This window comes from Lagenorhynchus albirostris, chromosome 16 (assembly GCF_949774975.1).
Source record: "Lagenorhynchus albirostris chromosome 16, mLagAlb1.1, whole genome shotgun sequence".
Classification (NCBI taxonomy): domain Eukaryota; kingdom Metazoa; phylum Chordata; class Mammalia; order Artiodactyla; family Delphinidae; genus Lagenorhynchus; species Lagenorhynchus albirostris.
In genome coordinates, this window is record NC_083110.1 from 21,327,367 (window position 1) to 21,350,411 (window position 23,045).

General features: G+C 37.2%; 2 protein-coding genes across 2 annotated transcripts in view; one reads left to right on the forward strand and one right to left on the reverse strand.

Moving 5' to 3' along the window:
• CCAR1 (cell division cycle and apoptosis regulator 1) overlaps positions 1–23,045 on the forward strand; it is a 55,926-nt gene that overhangs the window by 27,773 nt on the left and 5,108 nt on the right. Inside the window, exons 14-20 of the mRNA XM_060125464.1 lie at positions 538–748; positions 1,564–1,647; positions 4,772–4,957; positions 11,518–11,709; positions 14,724–14,963; positions 15,353–15,464; positions 22,643–22,725. Coding sequence (XP_059981447.1) covers positions 538–748; positions 1,564–1,647; positions 4,772–4,957; positions 11,518–11,709; positions 14,724–14,963; positions 15,353–15,464; positions 22,643–22,725 — 1,108 coding nt within the window. The remainder of the gene's footprint in view (positions 1–537; positions 749–1,563; positions 1,648–4,771; positions 4,958–11,517; positions 11,710–14,723; positions 14,964–15,352; positions 15,465–22,642; positions 22,726–23,045) is intronic.
• On the reverse strand, positions 9,428–11,100 carry LOC132506904 (methylsterol monooxygenase 1). Its single transcript, XM_060125737.1, has one exon. The coding sequence runs from the start codon at positions 11,055–11,057 to the stop codon at positions 10,176–10,178; it is 882 nt and encodes a 293-aa protein (XP_059981720.1). The 5' UTR covers positions 11,058–11,100; the 3' UTR covers positions 9,428–10,175.

Here is a 23,045-nt window from a genome sequence, read left to right on the forward strand (position 1 = left end):
AATAAACTGAAATTTTTAATGTTTTGTTATGCTGAACTTTGGAAGTTGGATGTATGTTGAAAATATTTTTCATTTCATGCATAGCTGGAGAAGATCGTCAAGAGAGAACTTCATTTCATTATAATTCTTTTGTTATAAAATGATGTAGTTGCTGATTATTTTTGTTCAGCCATATTTTCTCTTGAGGCTTATTTGTCCTGTGTATTTTAGTGTATTTCTTGTGACTTAATTGAGAATATTCTTTTTTTAGCACATGAAATCTGAACAGCTATCCAGCTTCTTCAGGTATTCTCTAAAATATGGGTAGCTCTGTAATCAAACTTTGAAAATGCCTTGGGGAACATATTCTTCTTTTAACCATAAAATATTGTACAAATGTACCAAAAGAGGAACTATGGCTTCTATAATTTTTTTTTCTTTAGACCAACCTCAAGTTCTTGCAGCAAAATTTCTTTACTTGATGTGCTACAAGTGAACTAGGGTCTTTAAAATGTATTTTAGAATTTTTTTTCCAACATGCTTCTTCCCTTGCAACAGGTACCGTTTTGCAGAGATTCGCTACCATCGCCCTGAGGAGACCCACAAGGGGCGTACAGTTCCAGCTCATGTGGAGACAGTGGTTTTATTTTTCCCGGATGTTTGGCATTGCCTTCCCACCCGCTCAGAGTGGGAAACCCTCTCCCGAGGATACAAGCAGCAGCTGGTCGAGAAGCTTCAGGGTGAACGCAAGGAGGCTGATGGAGAACAGGCACTGAACGCTAATCCCTTTTTCTATTTCCGCTTCTCACAGGCACAGGAACACAGGCACAAATGCACACCACACACTACATAACAAACACACATGGAGGAACATAACTGGTAACAGCGACTGGTAATCCAGCTTTCAGCAGTATAGTTGTATGTTCTTTTCTCTTAAAAAAAAAATCTGTCTATTCTAACTTTAAGAGTGCTGAGACCTCAAAGGAAAATAAGTTGTGCTTAAATTGCACAGAATTTTGTTTTTATCATAGGTCTAGTTGCTGGAATCTGGGACCAGTTGTTGAGCAAGATTCAGTATTAAGCCATTTTAAACATTTTGCCATTTTCTAAAATTTTAAAAATTTTCTCTTTCACGGTCATCAGTTCTAGTCATGGATATTTGAAATTGGACAACCACAAGTCTGAGAGATTTGAAATTTCAGGCTATGTGGCATCGTCTTTGGTACATTTGAAAGGTCTGACTAAATCAGTCTTAACTTTGGGTGGCTTGAAAATTGGGGCAAGATCACACACTGTTTGGTTAGTGGAGATCGGCAGTGTTTGTGCATCCCTGATATCCTTTGTGTTGTAATTTATCACCCTTTTGTGTTTCACAGATCTGGCTTTGATTGGCTGATGAGTGTCTTTGTGATCAGTTAAAAGTGGTAGAATGTATGTACGTGGACTTGCCTAAATAATAACTTTAGGAGAAGACAATCTGAAACATTTGTGACCTTGCACAGATCAGCAACAGACTTTTAAAAGTAAATTACCTTTATTTTAAGGTTTCAGAATAGTAATTCTGTTCTTTACTTTGTATATCAGGATGAAGAAGAGAAGGATGATGGTGAAGCTAAAGAAATTTCCACTCCTACCCATTGGTCTAAACTTGACCCGAAGACAATGAAGGTAACTTTGAAAGTAATGGTATTTAATTTGGAATCTCTGAACAGGAATAGAGGATGTTGTGGACAGTAGTTTTTCAGATATAAGCCATTAGAAATGAAGTCCACTGGTTTTATATAAATATTCTTTGTTGTTTGGGTGTGTGTGTGTCAAAATTAAATAAAAGGTGACTTCATACATCAGCCACTGTCGAATGTAATATACATGTGCCTATAGTATGAGCAATATTTGCTTTTTGCTTTGGGAACTAACCAAGAGGTGGAATTTCTGCACTTAATTAACTTAAATTCAAGCAGAAGGAATGAAACATAGGAAAAAGATTATGCAGTTTTTAAATAAAATTTAAAAATAAAATGTGGATTGATATACATCTGAAATAGGAAGAAGATAATTTAAGAGGCTTTTTTGAAAATCTTTGATTAACCCATCATACTAGTTTGTTTTTGCTCCCCAGCGTCTTTGGACCTATTATCTTTTTGCAGTTTTGCATCTCTGGGCCTATATTGTGAATGTAGATCCATAGATTCTACGTATATAAATTCTACATAGATCAGAAGATCAGAAGCTGGCTTGCTTTTGCAACTTCCTGTTTAACACATAAAAGCTGACCTTTTTATTAACTTCTGTCCTCAGCAAAATACAGGTTTTTTTCTTTTTTATGAAAGTCTAGTTTTTAAACCAGCATTGCTTTGTTTGTTTGTTTGTTTTTTGCGGTACGCGGGCCTCTCACTGTTGTGGCCTCTCCCGTTTTGGAGCACAGGCTCCGGACGCGCAGGCTCAGCGGCCATGGCTCACGGGCCCAGCCGCTCCGCGGCATGTGGGATCTTCCTGGACCCGGGCACGAACCTGTGTCCCCTGCGTCGGCAGGCGGACTGTCAACCACTGCGCCACCAGGGAAGCCCAACATTGCTTTTTTAGTAGAGAATGTGTATCATAAGAATGTGCTCTTCTTACACTATGCCAAGTTATTTTCCTCAACATCAGGTTTCATATAGAGTGCTATAGATTCAGAAAGTTAGATTAAGCCTGCACTCCAAGGACTTTTTGTCAAACTGATGGCTCTGCTATTGTTTCTTATTTTAAAGTTTGTATTCCTTTTCTTCTTTTTATGAATAGAAATTTATTATTTGTAAAGCACATTTCCAATAAAATTGGGATGATTTTCAGTATCTCTCCCTTAATAAAGAAAAATTTTAGTAAACAAGATGACAAATTACCCATATTATCACGAGAAATCTTTTTTTCTTTTTTAACATCTTTGTTGGAGTATAATCGCTTTACAATGTTGTGTTAGTTTCTGCTGTATAACAAAGTGAATCAGTTATACATATACATATATCCCAATATCCCCTCCCTCTTGGATCTACCTATCCCACCCCTCTAGGTGGTCACAAAGCACCGAGTTGATCTCCCCATGCAATGCAGCTGCTTCCCACTAGCTGTCTGTTTTACATTTGGTAGTGTATATATGTCAATGCTACTCTCACTTCGTCCCAGCTTACCCTTCTCCCTCCCCATGTCCTCAAGTCCATTCTCTACGTCTGCATCTTTATTGCTGTTCTGCCCCTAGGTTCATCAGAACCTTTTTTTTTAGATTCCATGTATATGTGTTAGCGTACGGTATTTGTTTTTCTCTTTGACTTACTTCACTCTGTGTGACAGACTCTAGGTCCATCCACCTCACTACAAATAACTCAATTTTGTTTCTTTTTATGGCTGTATAATATTTTATATATATATGTGCCACATCTTCTTTATCCATTCATCTGTCGATGGACACTTAGTTTGCTTCCATGTACTGGGTATTGTAAATACTGCTGCAATGAACATTGTGGTACATGACTTCTTTTGAATTACGGTTTTCTCAGGGTATATGCCCAGTAGTGGGATTGCTGGGTCATATGGTAGTTCTGTTTTTAGTTTTTTAAGGAACCTCCATACTGTTCTCCATAGTGGCTGTATCAATTTACATTCCCACCAACAATGCGAGAGGGTTCCCTTTTCTTCACACCCTCTCCAGCATTTACTGTTTGTAGTTTTTTTGATGAAAACTTGTATTACTTTTGATTATAAATATAAGGCATGCTTATTTTAAAAATTGGTGTATGCATAAAATATTGAAGAAAAAAATTTCTCAAGCCTTTCATTCAAACACAGCTTTTCTTTAAAATTCTATGCATTTATATATGGAATTTAAGAAAAAACAAAACTGTCATGAAGAACCTAGGGGTAAGACAGGAATAAAGACTGTGTCCTACTAGACCTACTAGAGAATGGACTTCAGGATATGGGGAGGGGGAAAGGTAAGGTGTGACAAAGCGAGAGAGAGGCATGGACATATATACACTACCAAACGTAAGGTAGATAGCTAGTGGGAAGCACCCGCTTAGCACAGAGAGATCAGCTCGGTGCTTTGTGACTGCCTGGAGGGGTGGGATAGGGAGGGTGGGAGGGAGGGAGACACAAGAGGGAAGAGATATGGGAACATATGTATATGTATAACTGATTCACTTTGTTATAAAGCAGAAACTAACACACCATTGTAAAGCAATTATACTCCAATAAAGATGTTAAAAAAAATTCTATGTATTATTTTCCATTATATTTTCTGGGTACAAGCTGGTTGGTTGGTTGGTTGTTTGGTTCTAATCATGTTGTGTAAAAAAGTTGCTGTCTCCTTTTCAATTAATAATAGAGTTTCACATGTAATTATTTTTAAATGTTCTATACTGTTCCATTTAGTTGATGTACTGCTTTTTTTTCTTTGGTATTACCCTTTTATTGGATATTTAGATTCTTCACTTTTTTGGAGGAAGGGATTATGACAAGGAATGTATCCATATAAAAAGTTTCTTTCTTGTGTTTAGGTTATTTCCTTAGGGTAAATTCGCAGAAATTAGAATTTCTGGGTCAAAGAGCATTAACTTCTTCAAAGCATCTTAAAACATGTTGCAAATTATTTTCAAAAAATACTCTGTCGGTTTGCATTTTCACAAACCTTTTTATGAGCTGTACAACTGTCCCTTTCACCAAAATTTAAAAAAAAACCATACAGAAGATCATTGCACAGCTCCCTATTTCACTATCCTGTTTTCTTTTTCTGTGTTTTTATGGTGTGTATATTTAGGTAAATGATCTCCGAAAAGAATTAGAAAGTCGAGCTCTTAGTTCCAAAGGGTTAAAATCCCAGTTAATAGCCCGATTGACAAAACAGCTTAAAGTAGAAGAGCAAAAAGAAGAACAAAAGGAATTAGAGAAATCTGAGAAAGAAGAGGAAGAGGAGGATGATAGGAAATCTGAAGATGATAAAGAGGTATATACTCCTAAAAATACCCTGTACCCCTTTGTAAGCATTTTCTTCTCCCACCCCTTCAGCCGCTGGAAGCCACTGATCTGTTTTCCTGTAGTTTGCCTTTTGCAATATATCATGTAAATGGAATTACATAACCTTTTTAGTCTGACCTCTTTAACTTAGCATGACGCATTAGAGATTCACCCATTTTATTGTGTTTCTATAGTTTGTTCCTTTACATTTCTGAATAGTATTCATAGTATCAGTGTATCACAGTTTGTTTATTCATTCTCCACTTGAGACACAGTTGAGTGATTTCCAAGTCACGTATTTTATTCCTCCCTCTTAAAAATGAATAATAATGTTTTAGATATAAAAAATGAAATGAAATTTGGTGGACAAAGCCACTAAGTTCAGAGATGGAGTTCTAGTGAAGTGCTTCTGTGAGAATTGTGCTGCTTTAAAGCTGTGCGTTTGATTGCATTTCAGTCCTTAAGACTCAGAGGCTGTTTATTCACTCCCATTTATGCCTCAGTCTTATGCCCAGAAGAGTAACTTATGGATGTTTTCTGAATTTGAAACATGGGGATATCAGAAGTGTGTTACAACACCAGTAATTGGATAAACTGACATTATGTGTTTCCCGATGGAATGCATTGTGAAGTATACGTCATTATTTATGAAGTATTCCTGCCGAAAATGTTTTACCTTAATCTAATTGTAAGAAAACATATAAATTTAGAATGTACGAAATTCTACAAAGCAGCTTGTCTGAACTTTCAAAAAATGTCCATGTAATGAAGGAAGAAAAATGGTTTAGATTACAGAAGGTTAACAAGACATGACAACTGAATGCACTGAGCGAAACTTGACTGGATCCCGGATAGAGGGGGAAAAAGCCATAAAGAGTATTTTTGGGGTAATTGGAGAAATTTGATTATGGATGTGATATTAGATAATGAGGAACGGTTAAATTTCTTGGATGTGATAATGATTTTGTAATTATGTAGGAAAATTACCTTGTTCTGAAGAGATGCATGATTTCTTATTTTACTATATAAGTTATTTTTATAGTGAAACTGTCTCAGAGTTGGCCAGCAGGAGGCCTTTCAAGTTGTCTTCTGTGTTCTTGGAAATGTTCTTGTCATTTTCTGAGAACTTTCTTATTTTGCAGCACAATACAGTGTTTTAGTCTCACCGTGTACTATCCCTGCCCTATTACTGAAATCAGCCATTTCCCCAGCAAGTCCTGGTATCTTTTAGTGAAGGATGGTACATCATATTTACTACAATAAAGTCATAAGTTTGTACTAATATCTCCAATTCTACTCCAACATCACAGAGTTCATTCTGGTTTTCTCTCTTTCCATGTATCTTAACTCCTGTCTCCATAATGAGAAACATACCTTCTATTATACTTAATATATTTGCTTACTTTCTCAGTTGTCCATCATACTCCCTCTCCAATTTGAATATCCTCACTCTGCTCTCATTCCCTGCCCTGTGCTTTCTCTGTATGGATACCCTCCTTGCTTCATTTGGGTTTCAATTCCTGGTAACTGGGCAGCTCATCTGCTCTGGGCCATTGTAGCACTCCTTCCTCGCTGCCTCCATCCCCTGTATAGACACCTGCTTTGCTTGTAGGAATTGCTTTAGAACTGAATTGTTCAGGACAGGAAGAGCAGAAAAAGAAGGCAAAGAGTTGATTTTCACTTTTTGATGTTAGTGGCCTTTGGTGCTCAAATCCTAGATGCATTGATTTATTGGGGTTCAAAAATGGTGATATCATAATTCTTATTCTGTGTTCACCTATTCCCCTCATCTGCTGTTTGGTTACCCAGGTGGTACAGGTTTGCCTTTTGGTAAATTCATATAGAAGAAGGCAGGATCAATACTTGATTCTTCTCTTTCTTTCTTTTTAAAATATAGAATATTAGGACTTCCTTGGTGGTCCAGTGGTTAAGACTCTGTGCTTCCACTGCAGGGGGCATGGGTTCAATCCCTGGTTGGGGAACTAAGATCCCACATACCACATGGTGCGGCCAAAAAATATTTGTGTGTGTGTGTGTGTGTGTGTGTGTGCTGCTAAATCAAGCACTATTTTTGTTTGTTTATCCAGCTTTCATGAAAATGCATTGGTTCCCTGCCATCTTCAGGTGGTTACCTGTTTGTTTTTATTTTATTTCTTTTTTTTGGCTGTGTTGGGTCTTCGTTGCTGCTTGAGGGCTTTCTCTAGTTGCAGTGAGCAGGGGCTACTCTTACTGCGGTGCGCGGGCCTCTCATTGCGGTGGCTTCTCTTGTTGCGGAGCACGGGCTCTAGGTGCACAGGCTTCAGTAGTTGTGGCACACGGGCTTGGTAGCTGTGGCTCATGGGCTCTAGAGTGCAGGCTCAGTAGTTGTGGCACACGGGCTTAGTTGCTCTGCGGCATGTGAGATCTTCCTGGAACAGGGCTGTAACCCATGTCCCCTGCATTGGCAGGCGGATTCTTACCCACTGTGCTACCAGGGAAGTCCAGTAATCGTTTTTTTGGGGTTTTTTTACATCTTTATTGGAATATAATTGCTTTACAATGGTGTGCTAGTTTCTGCTTTATAACAAAGTGAATCATTTATACATATACATATGTTCCCATATCTCTTCCCTCTTGCGTCTCCTTCCCTCCCACAGTAATAGTTTTTTGTTTTGTTCCCTTGCTTTTGTTTTCTTTAAGGAATTCTGATGTCTTGTATTGACCTTTTTTGCTTCCTCAACATTGGTCACTTTTTCTTGAATACTTTTCATTTCTTTTTGATTTTTAAGATTTCCACATTACCTTCTGTTCTTTTAAGGCATTATCTCTTGAGTTTATTTTCTTTTTTATTCCTTCTAGTTTATTTTTAAATTTCTGAAACTATCTTTTCTGATTGTTCCCTAAATTCTGTCACCTCATTTTCTTTTTGTTTTTTTTAGATATGGACCCTTTTTTTTTTTAATGTATATATTTATTTATTTATGGCTGCATTGGGTCTTCGTTGCTGCGCACAGGCTTTCTCTAGTTGCGGCGAGCGGGGGCTTGTTGCGGAGCACAGGCTCTAGGCGTGCGGGCTCAGTAGTTGTGGCTCGCAGGCTCTAGAGTGCAGGCTCAGTAGTTGTGGCGTACGGGCTTAGTTGCCCCGCGGCATGTGGGATCTTCCCAGACCAGGGCTCGAACCCGTGTCCCCTGCATTGGCAGGCGGATTCTTAACCACTGCACCACCAGGGAAGCCCTGGACCATTTTTAAAGTCTTTATTGAATTTGTTATAATATTGCTTCTGTTTTTTTTTTTTTTTTTTTTGATGTTTTGGTTTTTTGGCTGCAAGGCATGTGGGATCTTAGCTCCCTGACCAGGCATCAAACCTGAACTCCCTGCATTGGAAGGCAAAGTCATAACCACTGGACCACCAGGGAAGTCCCTGTCACCTCATTTTCTACTTCTAAAATTCTTATTCATGTTGTTCTTTCATATCTTGTAACATTTTCTTTTCCTTTTTTTAATATTTATTTATTTGGTTGTGTCAGGTCTTAGTTGTGGCAGGCAGGCTCCTTAGTTGCGGCTCGCCGGCTCCTTAGTTGTGGCATGTGAACTCTTAGTTGTGGCCTGCATGTGGGATCTAGTTCCCTTACCAGGGATCAAATGCAGGCCCCCTTCATTGGGAGCACAGGGTCTTAACCACTTTGCCACCAGGGAAGTCCCTGTAACATTTTCTTAAAGTCTTTTAGCACACTTTAAAATAGTAAGTTAAGATTTTTATCTGCCTTTTGGCCATGGCTTTCTGGCCCACTTTCATTGTCTGCCAGAGATGTGATTCTGCTCCTTGTTCTTTTTTTTTTTTCTAATAATAACTTTGGGATTTGACCTCAGTACTTTTCTACTGCTCGTGTTTATGTGAATGTAGTTTGCCTAAAGTTTATTAGGCGATTGCTTCAGATAGCTTTTCTAACTTCACAGAGCCCTGTGTTCTGTTATTTTCTTGTTCTGTCAAAAAATATGGTGGCTTGCTGAGATTTCGATCTTTATTGCCCTCTATCACTTTTTATCTGGACCTTCTCCTCCCTTGTCTCTGTTGTCCCTGTCCGGCTCGCTATTGATTTTGTTCTCAGAAGTTTCTCCTCATTGTGGGGCCCTGTGCTGGAAGGATGCCCTGGTAAATCAGCTTTGCAAGTTCATAGGTAGGGCTAGAATGTCTGGGCCCTTTTAGATCTTAACACTGACCCCTTGTATACCCTTACTCACCTATTCCTATTTTTAGCTGCTATTCTTAAATTTACCTGCTGTGCTTTCCATTGCCTGATTATTTTATGGTTTTCCTGTTCTTAGATCCAACAGGCAACGTCGTTGCTTCCTTCTGCTTCCCCACACACACAGATGTCAGTAACACATAGATGTTGGGGTCTGCTCACTTGTATATTGGGGTTTATGGGGATACCTTATCACCTCGTTTTTTTTTTCTTTTTTTTTTTTTTTTAATCAAACAAAATCACATTTATTTCAATAGCTCCAAGTGCAAATACAGCAAGTCAGTACACAAAGTTTCAAGATACAGCTTTAAGTATGATGAAAACTTGATATACAAAAAAGAAAGGGTAAATAGCAGAAATAAAGCTCAATGTTTAAAAAATTCAAGTAACCTGAAAACCTTTAGACTAAAATAGTCTTTCAGAAATGCCTTAATTTATAGATAAGAGTAGTACATTACAGTCAAAAAGGACTTCTCAGAAAGAGAATCACCCCAAACTGGTCAGCTCCAGATACGAGCAGAAATTCCCGGTGCTGGCTATTTCAGAGTTAGCACTCACTCACACTATACAGATTGGTGTGGTTCAACCCATGGCATCTGATCTTTAAGCAAATTCCAAAATAGTATTTAAAGTTCAGTACTACTAAGAGTTCTTGAAATGGTCACTATATATTTAAAAGGTTTGAAGACCAATTTCAGCTTCAGGCCTATGGTACAACTTGGGAAAAAGACATACATTAATATTCCTTCCATTACTTAAATCCTTTTTGTAAAGTTAGCAACATGGCCTTTAAAGCTTCCTCAGGGAAACTGTACTTAAACATATAAAAGTTCCCACTAGGAAGATAATTAAAAGTTGTTAATGTTCTTTTTATCACTTAGCAACCAAGACACATGTTTATTTCCACTCCCCAGAAGCAATGTTAGCTACTAGCTTCAATTCAGGAAATGTGTATCTGCAGGAAGGTTTATGTGAGATGCTTATTCAGTCTTTTTCTCAACCTTCTTCGTTTTCTCAATGTAGGCAATAAATTGAGAGTCTGTTCCAAAAAGTCTATCCCACCATGTAAATGTCGAAGCATAGTTTCCAATGAAGTTCATGTGGTGGAAATCGTGATGCCGAGAACCAGCATAGAAAGGAATGAGATTTAAAGGGTTGAGAGGAATGTCATAACCACTGTGGACATCAACAGTTTCTATCAAACGAATGGTTACCCAGGCCCAAAGAAGAATAACATGATCACATAAAAGCATGATTCCAATGAAAAATCCAGTTCCAAGAATTAAGGTTTCCAGAGGATGTGCATATTCAGCTTCCATTCCAAATGGAGCCTGAAACTCATGATGAATTTTATGAATATGCTTATATATTCTTTTGTGGTGTAAGAGCCTATGCAGGAAATAGTGCCAGGTATCCTCAATCACTGCACAGCCAAAGCATCTTGCCAAAAGCATGTACCATCTTGGCATTGTTTCCCAATCATAAGGAATATTGAAATACTCTGTAAAATAATAGGTTCCACAAATCAAAGGAAGCTGGATACAAAAGTGATTAAAGAGAAGTACTTTAAAACATTTCCATTGATTTTCCCACGTTTCTGGTTTATCCTTTTGAATTTTGTACTTTTTCATGTAAGGTATAAATTGAAACAAGAATCCAGGTAAACAGAACAAGAAATAAAGGACCTCATGAACTATGAGTGATCCCCATGTTGCAATCTGGAACTTTGTATAATTATTCAACATATAGTTCCAAGCATTTTTAAATGGTTCCTGCAGAGGATTCTCAGGTAAAAGTGAATCTACATATTCCACAGCCAAGGATGCTGAACTAAAGATGCTGATACTTTCATTTGTTGCCATTTTTCAAATCTCTGCAGACAGCCTTATAATTCTGCGCTCCGCTGTACCTCTATCACCTCGTTTTGTTGTGCATATACAGGGATTTTGGTTTTGGTATCTAGATTATTCTGTCTCTTTTTAAATGTGAGGAGTCAGGTAGACCCACAAACTATGTTACCACCACAGTTTTCCCAGAATCTCCTGATTTATATGATGTTAATATAGGTTTGTCGGGTTTTTTCCTCTTTAGAAGGCAATTTCTTATGCTGGGAAATTGAAAAGAAAGAGAATTAGGAGCCATAAAAGCTGCTGTCCTCTTTATTAAATTTGAACTTTGCTCCCTTCTTAGCCCTTAAGGTTGGTATTATCATCGTAAGGAGTCATAGAAATTTGCCCTTTTTCTTTATATATGGTATACATTTGGTATGTATACATAATGTACATGCAGGTTTAACCATTACTTAAAATTTCAAATATGTAGGAAGAAGAAAGAAAACGTCAAGAGGAACTAGAACGCCAGCGTCGGGAAAGAAGATATATTTTGCCTGATGAGCCAGCCATTGTTGTACATCCAAACTGGGCTGCAAAAAGTGGCAAGTTTGATTGTAGCATCATGTCTTTGAGTGTTCTTTTGGACTACAGATTAGAGGATAATAAAGAACATTCATTTGAGGTAATGTTTTAAGTTTGAATTGGGATCCAAATAAAGTTCACACGTTGGTTAATATATCTCTTAAATCTCTTTTGAGTGCCTCTTTCACTGTTTTTGTTTTTTGTATTTTCCTTACAGTGTATTTTTTGGGGAAAGAACAACCAGATGATGTTCGCTACAGACTTACTTTTGCTTATTGCATTCCTGTGATATGGTTTAAATGTTCTTCTGGCCTCTCTATTTCCCATAAATTGATATTTGGACCTAAAGTCTCAATCCGGTTCAGGTTCAATTATTTTTTTCCCAAGACTACATCACAGGTAGTGGTGTAGTGGTGTGTTCTTTTATCAGGATATTGGGAGACATATGATACAATAATCTCTAATTGCTTCTGTTGGGAATGTGGTAGCACTTTATTATTTACTCTAGAATTAAAATACCATTTAGTGGGATTGAAACTTTTACTTGTGATTGATTTAGGTGTAAGATAAACTAATTAATGTTTATATTTTCAACATGAATCTGTTTCTTTGTACCATTACTTTAGAATAGCTTTACAACAAACAGTTCATGTCATTTTTCAAAACAGTTGAAATGCACTTTCATCCCTAAGTAAGTGATTGCTTCATTCTTTAAACAAAACAATGTAAAATATCCCCAAATATCAGTTTTGTAAATAGCCTGTGCAAAATTATAATTGTGTTCAATTATTGTATCTTATCAACATGTCTCACATTGTGTTATTTGATAAATTATATCGTAAAAATCAATCATACCTACTTGACCCAGGAGGCATTGGTAAGATAAAAATGAAGTGCTTAGACTAGAGACATTTGCAAACAAATATAGAGGACTACTGAGGCAATTAATAAACATGAAATGCATGTTTATTGGTCTTGGAATAAACTATGTTACAATATTAACATATTTATATTTTTTGAAACATTGATAATTCCGGTAAGCCAGTGACCTTAAACATTATATACAATGTGATTTTATTTTTATTACCAATTGCCATAAATTTAACTCTTAACAGTGCCTATCATGTAGTAATCATTCAAGAAGTAAATAAATGAAAAAAATAGTCTTTGGTATTACTGCTTAAAAAGTATATACTGTATACCTAACGGATGCTGTAAGAGGATGCCAAATTAATGCTGTTCGGTGGAAACAAGGTGATTTAGGAACAGCCCTCTGCTAGCAGAATGATCCTTTATTTTTCTTCCTCTCCACCTAACATACCCCCTTGGTTAGTTTCCTTTTAATCTATCATTAGAATGTAAGTCATTTTGGTATATGAATTTAAAAGAAATTATTACTAAGAAAAACCGTATATCAATAATAAATAAATGTTTGACTGATTTAATTTTAATGCTAGGTGTATCTTTGTCTTTCACTGCTTGTAGATGAAAAGAGATGTAGAATTAATACTTATCTTCTAGTTACTTCTCTAGGTTTCTTCCAAGCTAACACATTTTAATTGCTTTTTTGTTTGTTTTTTGATTATTTATTTATTTTTGGCTGCATTGGGTTTTCATTGGTGCACATGGGCTTTCTCTAGTTGTGGCGAGCAGGGGCTTCTCTTGTTGCGGAGCACAGGCTCTAGGCGCACGGGCTTCAGTAGTTGTGGCACGTGAGCTCAGTAGTTGTGGCTTGCAGGCTCTAGAGCGCAGGCTCAGTAGTTGTGGTGCACAGGCTTGGTTGCTCCGCGGCATGTGGGATCTTCCCGGACCTGGGATCGAACCCTTGTCCCCTGCATTGGCAGGTGGATTCTTAACCACTGCACCACCAAGGAAGTCCCTTAATTGCTTTTTATTTGAGTAATAGAGATAGAAAAGTCTAAGAAAAATATGTGACTCTTGCTATTTACTTACACAAATGGAGATTTTATTTAATTTTTACATTAATGATTAAGAGAAAAGAATTCTCAACATCTTAATGGTCATTTTACTGATAATAGATTTCTTTTTATTTAAAATGTATAAAGATGGCATGAATGAAAGAAAAATAGATTGTACGATCAATTATAGTTTTAATACATTGTATATTTCTTTCTGATCAGGAAAATAGTCTGATTGAAGTGTTTTACCAATTATAGTGAACACATTGCCCAAAATTACATATTTTAGAACTGTTGTAACTATTTCAAGTTCTAGACCCTTTTAATCTGTTGAATGCAATTTCCTTAGATATATTTACATAGGGAATTCCCTGGCAGTCCAGTGGTTAGGACTCAGTGCTTTCACTGCCTGGGTCCAGGTTCAATCCCTGGTCGGGGAGTTAAGATATCCTACAAACCATGCGGCATGGCCAAAAGAAAGAAAGAAAAAAAGATATATTTACGTAGGATATTTAGTATATAATTTTAGGTTCATGAATATATTAAAGCTAATTATCCCTGGATCCTTGCATAGTAATAATGCTTACTCCCTACTCAAGAGTTTGATTTGGTTTCCCCTGCGTGGAATGCTCTTCTGAGTATCTATTTAATGGCTCATTCCCCTTGCTGCCCTCACATCACTTTTCAAACGTCACTTGATCAAAAAGGCCATCTCTGGCTACACTCCCTTGTTACTCTCTGTGCTCTTATCCTGCTTGTTTTTCTTATAATTCAATGTTGATTTGATTATTCCACACTTTGTCCCACTAGATTGTTAGCTTATGAGAGTTGGGATTTTTATCTCCTTTCTTCACTGCTGTATCCCCAGTGCCAAGAACAGTCCCTGTTACATAGTAGGCATTTCATAAAAACTTGTTGAGTACGCCTCATGATAAATGTATATGATAAAGTAATGCAGTTATTATTTTTTGTAATATTTGGCCCAAAGTATACCAAACATAGTATTTATATCTTCAGGAGAGTTTTTGAGGATTTTGAGGCTACTCAGCATCATTGACATCAATTATTATAATTTTATTGTTACTGCACATTAATTGTCAGATGTGACAGATTATCATTTGATAAATTACTGATTTGCTGGATTTGTTCAATATTTCTATTAAAGTTGGCTGGGTTACTGTTTGTCTGTTTATAGGTTTCATTATTTGCAGAGCTTTTCAATGAAATGCTTCAAAGAGATTTTGGAGTCAGAATATACAAATCATTATTGTCTCTTCCTGAGAAAGAGGATAAAAAAGAAAAGGAAAAGAAAAGCAAAAAAGATGAGAGAAAAGATAAAAAAGAAGAAAGAGATGATGAAACTGAGGAGCCAAAACCCAAAAGGAGAAAATCAGGCGATGATAAAGATAAAAAAGAAGATAGAGATGAAAGGAAGGTCTGTAAATATTTCCAGGACCAGCAACCGGGTTTAGTTTCTAATTAGTCTTCTGGAGTGTAACACATAACAATGAATTCCATCAGAATAGTAAAATGTAAAGGCCAAACTAAAAACTTTTAGTGTATTATTAGAAATTTAAGTCTTTGAATTAAGCCTATATAAGCATCTGTAACTAGTTTTCTGGTACTTTATTCTTTAAGGTATATAGCATGATGGTTTGATTTATGTACATTGTGAATGGTAGTTTATTCTTAAAGTATATTATTGTTACAAGATATTTACAATGTGATACTATTTCAAGTAAATTTAGTCAATTTAATGTTTTTCTTTTAGTCATTTGATGTTTGGTGAGATCTTGCTTAATTTTAAGACATTTTAAATTACAGAAAGAAGATAAAAGAAAAGATGATTCTAAAGATGATGATGAAACTGAAGAAGATAATAATCAAGATGAATATGATCCAATGGAAGCAGAAGAAGCTGAGGATGAAGAAGATGGTATGATTCCAATTTATTTTCCCTTAGGATGAAAAATACAATTTTTGTTTGGGGACTTTGTATCACTGAAATCTATAATTATTTTTTAGACTAGAAACAGTAAAATATTCTCTAGTGAAAATATGTTAAGTATTGTTTTACTAATTTTTAGGTGAGAGGATTGTTTTAAGAAATGTTATTTTTAACTATCATATGTTCCATATATAAGTAATGGTAACTCAACTTGAGGGAAAAAAATTTCCCAAACGTGGTGTTAAAATGTGTCATGAAAAGGTATAATAGTCTTCCTTGTTTCATAGAATATAATCTTCTTCAGAAAACTAATTAATTATGAAGACTGTCATACAAGCAAAAGAGTACATATAGCATATAGAGTTTAAAGACTAATAATAATAAGCACCTGTATACCTATCACCCATGTTTTAAATAACAAACTTACCAGTAGTAATGATATTCAAAATACTTTACTAGTCATAGATGCCAGCCCTAAAGTACTTATGGAGTACCACTGAGTACCTGTCAGTTTCCATGTAGATTTGGGACCTTTTTTATTATTATTTATTTATTTATTTATGGCTGTGTTGGGTCTTCGTTTCTGTACATGTGCTTTCTCTAGTTGCGGCGAGCCGGGGCCACTCTTCATCGCGGTGCGCGGGCCTCTCACTGTCGCAGCCTCTCTTGTTGTGGAGCACAAGTTCCAGATGCGCAGGCTCAGTAGTTGTGGCTCACGGGCCTAGTTGCTCCGTGGCATGTGGGATCCTCCCAGACCAGGGCTCGAACCCGTGTTTCCTGCATTGGCAGGCAGATTCTCAACCACTGTGCCACTAGGGAAGCCCAGGGACTTTTTAACAATAAATTTTTTTTTTTTTTTGCGGTACACGGGCCTCTCACTGCTGTGGCCTCTCCTGCTGCGGAGCACAGGCTCCAGACGTGCAGACTCAGCAGCCATGGCTCACGGGCCCAGCCGCTCTGTGGCATGCAGGATCTTCCCAGACCGGGGCACGAACCTGTGTCCCCTGCATCGGCAGGCGGACTCTCAACCACTGTGCCACCAGGGAACCCCCCCAAATTTTTTTTTGAGGTGACAAAATCATAAGAGTTTTTTTGTTTTGGTAGTACATATCTTTGAGGATTATTACTACTTAAGGTGTTTTTGGTTTGCCTCTACATTTTTTCTTTCTACGGCAGCATTTTATTTTTCTTCTAATTGATGAAAATATTCAGACATAAAAGAAGTTGAGAGAATAGTGCATTGAATACCTTATATCCCACAGTTGATTCAGTAGTTAATATTTTATCTTATTTGTGTTGTCTGTGTGTTTGCATGTGTATGTTTCTGATCCATTTGAAAGTAGGAATTCTTCAACTTGCCTAAGAAAATACATTCTCTTAATCACAATTCCATAATCACCCCTAAGAAAATTAACAATAGTGTCATACACCATCTATTGATGCCATCTAATGTGTAGTCTTAATTGTTCTAATAATTCAGTAGCAGTGATATAATATGCATATATCCGTATTTATTTTATCTTCATTACCTGCTCTGCTCAATGAAGATTAGCCCTTTTTTCGGTTTTTTTGGCTGTGTTGGTTCTTCACTGCTGCGCGTGGGCTTTCTCTAGTTGCGGTGAGAGGGGCTACTCTTCATTGTGGTGCACGGGCTTCTCATTGTGGTGGCTTCCCACTTTGTGGAGCGCGGGCTCTAGGCACGTGGGCTTCAGTAGTTGCAGCACGTGGGCTCAGTAGTTGTGGCTCGAGGGCTCTAGAGTGCAGGCTCAGTAGTTGTGACACACTGGCTTAGCTGCTCTGAGGCATGTGGGATCTTCCCGGACCAGGGCTCAAACCCATCTCCCCGCGTTGGCAGGAGGATTCTTAACTGCAGCACCACCAGGGAAGTACCAAGATTAGCCTTTTTTACAGTCCCATTTTCTCTCCCCCATCGTCCCAGTATTGTTTTATCACTGCTTTTGTTAAATCACTGAACAGTGTTCTCATTATTTTATGTCAGAATGTCCTAGCTCTCATCCCTTAGTTGTCTTCTTTATTCCTTTTCTACCACATAACTCCCTTGGTGGTGGTCTCTTCCATTCTCCCAGCTTTAAGTACAATCTGCATGTACTGACAGTTCTCAAATCTATATCTCAAGTCAGACTTCTCTTATTCTTCTATATCAGCTGCCTGTTTGTCATCTCCACTTAAGTTATCTGACATTTCAAGATAAACATGTCTAAAACTGAACTCCTGCTTCCTTTTCACCATAAAGAAAACACACAAAAAAATCCTCTACCTTCTGCCTTCCCCACCTCTTTTGATGGCAATCCCATCCTTAGAGTTGTTCAAGCTAAAATCTAGGAGTCATCCTTGACTCTCACTCTCTCTCTCTCTCTCTCTCTCTCTCTCTTTTTGTCATATTCCATTTCCAGTCTATCAGGAGGTCATATTGCCTCTATCTTCAAAATATAACCAGAATCAGACCATTTCTCAGCAGCGTCACTGATCTAACCTTAATCCAACCCATGTTGTTTCTTGCCTGGATTATTTTAATAGCCCCTTATACTGGTTTCCCTGCCTATCCCCTTCCTCTAAAGTCTCTTTTCAGTACAGTTGCCAGAATAACCTTTGTATAATTTAAGTCATTTATTTGTTCAAATTCTTACAGTTGTTCTCCATTTCACTCTATGAAAAAAGCCACAGTGTTTACAATGACCTGTAAGACCCTACCATATCAAGTCTTTAATTTTGTCTCTTACAACTCTTTGCACTTGTTCATTGCACCTCAGTCACTGGGACCTCCTTGAACCCATTATATATGTTCCTGTGTTAAGACCTTTGCATTGGCAGTTCCTTCTGCCTGCACACTCTCCTAGAGACCCACCTTGCTGACTCCCTCAACACCTTCAGTCTCTGTTCAGCTATCGCTTTCTCAGGGAGGTCTACTCTGCACCCTATTTAAAATTGCAGTCTTCTCCCTACCCCCACCAAAGTACACATTCCTGATGCCTCCTTATCCCCTTCTACTTATAGCACTTATAACCTAGTCTACTCTACTGTTTACTTAGTTTACTTATTGTCTGTCTTCTTTCCACTTGAATATAAGCTCTTAATAAGAAAGAGATTTTTCTTTATTTTCTTTGCTAATATATATTGGAAGTTCCTAGAACAACCTAAATATCCAAATAGGCTCTAAATAGATATTTGTTGAACTAATACCATAAACTGCAAAGCCAAGTAGGGTGGTATGATTATAGTTTTGGGTTTTTTTTGGTTTCCTTGGTATTTCTAATTGATGCTTGCTTATGTTATCATTTTTCCCCATACTTTGCATCTCATTATCCAATCAAGTTTCCAGAAGACCACTTTTTTCCTCATGGAAAAATAGAATTTGTGGTTAAAAAAAATATATATATATATATATATATTTGTGTGTGTGTATATATATAGTGCCAGTTAATGTCTAAAATGGTGTTGAATCTTCTTAGTAATCAGAGGAGCAAATAACAGTGAGGGTCTAATTTTTACCTGTCAAATTGATGAAACTTAAGTTTCTAATAAAAGGTAACATCAGTTTAACAGGGGTAAAGAGAAGATTACTTTCACTCTTGGGGTGAGTTTAAATTGTTGCACCTTCTCTGGACAGAAGTTTGGAAATGTTAATTAACCATATCCTTTCAAATACCAACACGAATATTTATTTCATAATTATTTATAAAACAAAAAACTAAAATCAGTCTTAATATTCAACAATAGGGAATTATTTAAATGCATTTTGACATAGACATGCAATTAAATTCTGTGCAGTCATTGAAAAAGAAGTTAGAGGATAGTGATGCGGAAAAAGATTACCAAATGGTTTTTATAGACATAGACAGCATGTTCCAAGATGAGCAAGGATTACTTGGATTGTTTTTTCAGCCGTGCTGTGTGGCATGTGGGATCTTAGTTCCTCGACCAGGGATGGAACCCGTGCCCCCTGCACTGGGAGCGTGGAATCTTAACTACTGGACCACCAGGGAAGTCCCTGGATTTTTAAAAAAATACTTTAAAAATACAGGTTTCAGGGCAGATGATTTCAAAAGTGACACCTTTCAAGTTAAATACTCAAAATAAGCTGGGTCATGTCTGTAAAATGTGAATAAATGAAAGGAGAGGTTTCTTAACCATTTCTTAACTGAGGAATCTGAGGCTCTTAGCACTAAATCAATTTACCCATGATAATAAAACTATAAAGCAGCTGAACCACTCTGTACTGTAGTTCATATATATATATATGAAATAATTAGGTTCCAAGGACATATTATCTCTCTTTCTTTAAAACAGTTTATTTCTGTTTTAATACATATCACAAACTCACCCATTTTAAGTGTATATAATTTAGTTTAATAATTTAACAATTTAATAATTCCTAGTAACTTCATAGAATTGTGAAACCATCACTACAATCCAGTTTTAGAACATTTGTCTATTTCCTTTTTTTAATAACAACTTGAGATATAATTCACATATCAACCAGTTCACCCATTTAGAAGTATACAGCTCAGTTTTTTTTGTTTTTGTTTTGTTTTAATATGTATTTGGGTGGTACGCCGGTCTTAGGTGTGGCACGTGGGGTCTTCGTTGCCGCATGCAGGATCTTTTAGTTGCAGCATGCAGGATCTTTTTAGTTGCAGCTTGAGAACTCTTAGTTGCGGCATGTGGGATCTAGTTCCCTAACCAGGGATCGAACCCAAGCCCCCTGTATCAGGAGCGTGGAGTCTTAGCCACTGAACCACCAGGGAAGTCCCAACTCACTGGTTTTTAATATATCCATCCATCACCACAGTCAATTTTAGAACATTTTCATTTCCACAAAAAGAAATCCTGTACTCATTAGCAGTCAGTCCCATTTCCCCCCCATCTCCTCAGCCCTAGGCAAGCACTAGTCAGCTTTCCATCTCTATAGGTATCCTGGACATTTCATATATATAAATAGAATCATGCAGTATGCAATCTTTTGTGACTGGCTTCTTTTCACTTAGCATAATGTTATCAAGGTTCATGTGTGTTTTATCATGTATATTCTATTTAATATAAAGTTTTCTCTATATTGTTACTATTCGCGTACAACTTCTCACCTAAAGCAGTCTTTCCCAGAGTGTTCCAAAATATTAACAGGTATTAAGGTTAATAAAGTATACTGCGGTCAAATAAATTTGGGAAACTTGGGCTAAGCAAAGGTCTGCATGTTTTACTACAGAATTTCTTAGCTGCTTATGTATGTTGTGGATGTTCAAGAAGGGAATATAGGGCTTCCCTGGTGGCGCAGTGGTTGAGAGTCTGCCTGCTGATGCAGGGGACACAGGTTCGTGCCCCGGTCCGGGAAGATCCCACATGCCGTGGAGCGGCTAGGCCCGTGAGCCATGGCTGCTGAGCCTGCGCGTCCGGAGCCTGTGCTCCACAATGGGAGAGGCCACAACAGTGAGAGGCCTGCGTACCACAAAAAAAAAAAAAAGAAGAAGGGAATATAGTGTGAAATATTATAAATTTATGCTGTGTAATATTTCAAGGGCTAATTAACTCCTAGTGTTTACTGTATCTCCTATTTTATCAAGAAACCCTTTGTTACTTCGGGCTTTCTGATGGAGATCCATTTGAGTGATCCAGAAGCCTCTAGAAACAAAATTTCTCTTAAAATTGTTGACAGATCATTAAATATCGACAAAAAAGCTGTTTAGTTGTATATAATTCATGAAAGGATGATGTGTTAGTTCGCTAGGGCTACCATGAAAGGTACCTCAAACTGTTTAGCTCAAACAATAGAAATTTACTGTCTTCACGGTTCTGAAGGCCAAGTCTGAGATGAAGGAGTTAGCAGGGTTGGTTTCTTCTGAGGGCTGGGAGGAAGGGTCTGTTCCAAGCAGCTCTCCTCAGCTCTTGTAGATGGCCATCTTTTCCCTGTATTGTCACATCATCTTCTATCTGCATGTGTCTGTCTAAATTTCCCCTTTCTGTAAAGACAGCAGTCATTGTATTAGAGCTCACTCTAATAACCTCATTTTAACTTGATTATCTCTGTATAGATAGACCCTTTCTCCAAATAAGGCAACATTCTGAACTACTAGAGGCTTAGGACCTCAGCTTTGGACCTTTAGGGGATAACAGTTGAACCCATAACAGATTTATTCTTCATTATTAGTTGAATAACAAGCTGTTAATGGTGCTTGACCTGAGGGCGATGGCTGAGGTCTTCAGGAACTGGGTAGCTTATGGATAGGTAAGAGAAAGGAGATTACTTTTTGTCAGTTTTCTGCTTATTTATTAAGAATAATTTATCGAATTTCCTATCTTTTTTTAAAATTTATTTTATTTATTTTTGGCTGCGCTGGGTCTTCGTTGCTGTGCACGGACTTTCTCTAGTTGCGGCGAGCAGGGGCTACTCTTTGCGGTGCGCAGGCTTCTCATTGCAGTGGCTTCTCGTTGCAGAGCACGCGCTCTAGGCGTGTGGGCTTCAGTAGTTGTGGCACGTGAGCTCAGCGGTTGTGGCATGTGGGCTCCAGAGCGCAGGCTCGGTAGTTGTGGCACATGGGCTTAGTTGCTCCGTGGCATGTGGGATCTTCCTGGACCAGGGCTCGAACTCGTGTCCCCTGCATTGGCAGGCAGATTCTGAACCACTGTGCCACCAGGGAAGCCCAAATTTCCTATCTTTTATCAAAGGACACATACATTAGTGTCAGCAAATCTGGGTATTAATACTGTTAGGTCTTCTTTATTAAGAACATTTCAATTCTCATATGTAGTTTTATTTTGCAATAATCCATCTGCAGTTAGTTTTACTATATTGGCTGTTTTTCCTTTTATCTTGTAGTAAATATTCTCTGCCCTGTTTTGTTTATGTTTCAGTTTTTTGTATAAAATTCATTCATGTTTGGGAACTAATTCCCCCAAATATTTATTGAATTGAGTCCTTGTATTTGAATCAGTATAGTCCATTTTTTTCTTCCCTGTAGTTTCTTTATAAATTTCTTCCTGTTCTTATTCTTTATAATTTTCTTATAAAATCCAAACTGTTTTTAGTCGTATAATATTTCTTTGTTATTTTATCTTTTGAAAACTGATCAGTAATAGAAAAGTATTTTCAATCTGTAGTTGAAATTTTATCTATTAATGAGTCTTTTGCTGCTGTTGTATTTATTTTATAGATCGGGATGAGGAAGAAATAAACAAACGAGATGACAAAAGAGATATTAACAGATACTGCAAGGAGAGGCCCTCTAAAGATAAGGTATGTATTAAATACTGAAGTATGTTTGACATACATTATTATGTTTAATGTGTACAACACAGTGATGTGACATTTCTGTATAATACTGTATTTTTTATAATATGATAATTTCCATTTCTTACATAATCCAGACTTCTTATTAAACATAACTAAGTGATGAACTTTATTGATCCTTGTATATCTATATATTACCACTCATCAGAATTCAGTCGGTTGTATTTTGGTATTTGTGGTTTTGTCATTTAATCAGTATGTCTTACTTCTTTCTTCTCTGTACATAAATCAGATCAATTCATTTTAGCTAAGATGAGGTAAAGATG